The following is a 4,675-nucleotide window of genomic DNA, read 5'->3' as shown; positions in this document are numbered from 1 at the left end:
AAGACCGATGAGCAGTGCATTCCCACCGCAATCTAGAAAATCTAGAGATATGTATTCTCGTTCTCATGTTTGGGCCAGACATTTGTATGGGAATCGTAAGAAGCAAAACGCGGGTTTTAAATCTGAGACTACTTATGTGGCTAGTGTGGGAAATTCGAGATTTGTTAGACCCAAGTGCCAACGATGTGGTAGAAGTCACCTTGGTCCATGTAGAACTAACGAATGTTACCAGTGTGGTTCTCCAAATCATTTTATTAGAGACTATCCCGAGAGAATTGAGAAAGAAAAATTTCAGAGTGCAAAACCTAGTGGTGCAGTTTCGAGAGGAAGATCTTCGAGAAATGCTGGGAATGAGGCAAGCAGCAAGAATGTAGTCAGAGATTTAGCGTTTAAATTTGAAGCTAGAGCTCCGGCTAGAGCTTATGCCATAAGGGCGCGTGAAGATGCTTCATCTCCCGATGTGATCACTGGTATTTTCTCTCTTTATGATGTTAACATTATTGTTTTGATTGACCCCGGTTCTACTCATTCGTATGTGTGCATGAAATTGGTGTCTAATATGAGTATACATGTTGAGTCTACGGAATTTATGATTGAAGTGTCAAACCCGTTAGGCAAATATGTTATAGTTGATAAAGTATGCAAGAAATGTCCTTTGATGATTAGAGGTCATTATTTTCCGGCCAACTTGATGTTTTTGCCGTTTGACGAATTTGATGTTATTTTGGGTATGGATTGGTTGACATTGCATGATGCTATAGTAAATTGTAAACAAAAGGTTATTGAATTAAAATGTGAAAATGGTAAAATTCTGCGGGCTGAATCAGAGAATCAGAGGCATTTCCTAGTGTGATTTCTTCGATGTTGGCTTAGAGATATTTGAGAAAGGGTTATGAAGCTTATTTGGCGTATGTATTGAATACAAAGGAATTTGAGAAGAAAATTGAATCAGTTTCGATTGTATGTGAATTCGCGGATGTATTTCCAGAAGAGTTGTCGGGTTTGCTTCCTGTCAGAGAAGTAGAATTTGGTATTGAGTTGATACCGAGAACAACTCCGATCTCGGTTGCTCCATATAGAATGGCACCAATAGAGTTGAAAGAATTAAAGTCGCAGTTGTAAGAGTTGACTGACAAAGGCTTTGCGAAAAACTTGGTCTCGCAAAACCCTTGTCGGTCTTGCAACTGTGATTTCAATTCTTTCAGTTCAGTCGGGGCCATCCTATATGGGGCAATAGAGTTGTGTGTCATCCTTGGCATTAGCTCAATTCTGAATTCAACTTCTCTAACTGGAGGTAAACTTGGCAATTCCTCTTGAAATATGGCCGCATACTCGCACACAACCAGCAATGGTTCGATTTTCAATTCAGATGTAACGCCCTAGAATTTGGGCCTAAAAGTATTGGGCCTTGAGTATGGATCTGTAAGGAGGTTGTAAATAAGTATTTAACCATGCAAGGAAATGAAACAATTAAATGTCTCCTTTGGTGGTTAATGGCCCTGAGAAATGTTGGAGAAATCTTGGGTTCAAATCTGGACTTTAGCAAATTTTGGTTTCAAGTGAATAAAACCCTGGATGGAAGGCCTTTTAAATTTTTGTGTTAAATAAATGACACAAGGAAGCATGTGGTCTAGTGGTTGTGGCATCATTAAGGTTGCAAAGGAGCCTGGGTTCAAGTCTTGGCTCTTGCAATTTATTTTAATTTTTGCTCTTAAGTGAATCTGGACGTTGGTATGTAGGGCTTATATTTTATTACGATTGATTGATGACACAAGTGAGCTTGTGGCCTAGTGGTGGTGGCGTGGCATGATTATTGAGAGAGGAAGGGTTCGAATCCTATGTCAGGCAGGGAGTAATTATTTTTCTATTAGGGGACGGCAAGAGTTAGTGTTGGATTTGAACTCTGGTGATGAAGAGTTTGAATTGGTCTTGTGGTTGGTTATGGAGGATATCAGGGAGAAAATCAAGGAGATTTTCAAGGAGTTTGAGTAAGGAAGAGTTGTAACCGAAATGGGTAGCTTGATGATGCAAAATTCGACCAAGGGGTTTGGGGGTGTGCATTTTCGACAAATGGTATTAGTAGTGGCCGAATTACCTTTTAGGCATTTTGGGGTTTTCTTTAGCTTCTTTTCTCTCTAGTGCCGACTTCCTTGGCTATTAAAGGTCACCAGGTGCATTTTCGTGGACTGAGGCCGTTATGGGCCTCGATGGGTCGAAAAGGGTCGAGTGGGCCCAATAGGCTCATGGGCCCCACTCAGATTAAATCTATAATTTGTGATAAATATTGGACTGGGCTATATAGGTCACATAGTCGTAGCTGAATTTGGGCTAAATAGGCCCCAGGAGCGTGTAGGCCCACTTGGGCCCAACAACGGGTTTTGGGCCCATATACACTGTTCTTGCCATGTAGGTTATCCTAGTCACTCAAAGCAACGATAAACCTTCTAGGAGGTCGTAATAAGTGCCAAAATACCCTCGATTTGTATAATGACCGTAATACCCCTTTAAGGTAGAATGGCGATTATGCCCTTATGATCCATATGACTGATGTGCTTATGATTTACATATATGACTATACTTAGTATGACTTTGCATACACATATTATTTATGACATGGCATACTTCATGGGGTTGGGTTATTATTGACGGAGGAAGTGTACGGGTTGCAGCCGTTCTGTACAAGGCTTTCAGCCTTTCTGCGATACTTATGGCATATAGTCGTTCTATTAACTGACAGCGTTGATGCGATATTTACGGCCTTTAGCCGTTCTGTCTATGGCATTGAACCGTCCTGTTGACTTAGTGCCGCAACGGTGTTAAGCTTGGTGTGTTGGCTGGGTGGGTCAGTTTTATCCCCACATGGTGTGTTGGTTGGTACGGGCTGGGAATCTATCTGCATATCTACATCTGATACTAATTCTATATTGGGATTAGGCCCACCTAATTCCATTAATGGGCTAAGTCCCACCTGATACTATTTCTGCATACCGTACATCTGATTGTTTGTATTATAAGGGATTACACAATGAGTTTTCGCAGACTCACCCTTTTGTCTAACTGTACAGGTAATCCCCAGCCTTAGGCGATTTGAAGCTGCAAGAGACTCGGAGGTGGCCACACGACCGCTGATGCTCTGCTGTAGACTTTTTATTTGAATTTTATGTTTTGGGGTTTTAATTCTGTAATAAGGCCTTTGAGGGATTAATTTTTTAATTGGGCTTTTGATTTCCTTATTTAAGACTGCTAAACATGAATTTTCAAAAATTATTAACTATTTTCAAAAACACTTAAAAACAGACGTTTTTATATTTCAAACTTTAGTAGCTTCCACGATTTGAAATAACTTAAAGTATTAATGCCAGACATTAAGTAAATGTTTTTGACAAGATGATTTGCTAACCTCGAGCAAAAGGTTTTAATTATAAAAATGAACTTTTAACGACAACTCAATTTTTGAACGACGCTTTGATGTGACACGTCAGATTTGGCCATAACGTTTAGGCTGGGTTTGGGGTGTTACCTCAGATTCCTTTGTGTTCAATATATATGCCAAATAAGCTTCATACCCTTTTATCATATATCTCTAAACAACTATCGAAAATACCATCATTAGCAACTTCCCTGTATCATCTGGTTTAACCCGAAGAATTTCACCGTTTTCACATTTCAGTTCCATAACTTTCTGTCTACAATTCACTATAGCCTTATGTAGTGTCAACCAATCCATACCCAGTATGACATCAAATTCGTCAAACAGAGACAACAGCAAGTCGGCCGGAAAACAATGATCTCTAACCATCAAAGGAAATTTCTTACATACTTTATCAACTATCACATGCTTTCCTAACGGGTAAGACACCTTAATTACAAATTCTGTAGACTCGACAGGAATATTCAGACTAGATGCTAATTTCATACACACATACGAATGAGTGGAGCTAGGGTCTATCAAAGCAATAACATTAGTATCATAGAGAGAAAATTTACCAGTGATCACATCAGGAAAAGTTGCGTCTTCGCGTGTATGTATGGCATAGGCTCTAGCCGGAGCCCTAGCTCCGGACATCACTGCTATGTCTCGCATCACATTCTTACTACCGAACCCATTCTCGATATTTCTTGAGGGTCTTCCCCTAGAAGCTGTGCCACTCGGTCTTGGACTCTGAAATTTTTCTTTTCCCATCATCTCAGGACAGTCCTTAATAATGTAGTCTAGAGAAACACATTTAAAACAAGATCCTTCTCTCACTCTACAGTTGCCAAAATGACGTCTACCACATTGCGGACATTCAGCCTTGGAAGGTTTAGCGTTACCCATGCTTGCCACAGACGTAGCCTGAGATCTAAAACCCAAATTCTGCCTTCTACGATTCCTATATGAATGTCCAGCTGACACATGTGAACGAGAATACATCTCTCTAGATTTCTTAGACTGAGATGGCAAAAACTTACTCATGTACCGTTTCTTGTATCTCTTGCATCAGACTCAGCCTTCTTCCTCTCTTTAACCAAGTCTTCGGCTTTACAAGCCCATTCAACAAGTACCACAAATTCTTTCAACTCAAGAATGCCCACTAATGTCTTAATGTCCTCATTGAGTCCATCTTCAAATCTTCTACACATCTTAGCTTCGGAGGGTACGCACTCCCGAGCATATTTACTGAGTCTGACGAAT

The 4,675-nt window shown here is 40.2% G+C and overlaps 1 protein-coding gene across 1 annotated transcript; it reads right to left on the bottom strand.

The window, feature by feature from the left end:
• Positions 1-291: 291 nt before the first annotated feature.
• LOC107961080 (uncharacterized) lies at positions 292-4,456 on the bottom strand. Its single transcript, XM_016897349.1, has 2 exons — positions 3,988-4,456; positions 292-344 (listed from the first exon to the last, which is right to left on the bottom strand). Exons 1-2 carry the CDS (start codon positions 4,454-4,456, stop codon positions 292-294), a joined length of 522 nt encoding a protein of 173 aa, XP_016752838.1.
• Between the last annotated feature and the right edge of the window lie 219 nt (positions 4,457-4,675).

The sequence above is a fragment of the Gossypium hirsutum genome, chromosome A08, assembly GCF_007990345.1.
Source record: "Gossypium hirsutum isolate 1008001.06 chromosome A08, Gossypium_hirsutum_v2.1, whole genome shotgun sequence".
Lineage (NCBI taxonomy): Eukaryota > Viridiplantae > Streptophyta > Magnoliopsida > Malvales > Malvaceae > Gossypium > Gossypium hirsutum.
The sequence above is the reverse complement of the archived record's forward strand: the minus strand, read 5'-3'. Positions and strand labels throughout refer to the sequence as shown.

Bases quoted from the DNA above. Each gene is read 5' to 3' on its own strand.
- LOC107961080 (XM_016897349.1), bottom strand. From the start codon at position 4,456: ATGAGTAAGTTTTTGCCATCTCAGTCTAAGAAATCTAGAGAGATGTAT. The intron at 345-3,987 runs GTAAATTTTCTC...CCTCATTCCCAG, and splicing joins TTTTCCTGATGTGATCACTG to CATTTCTCGAAGATCTTCCT.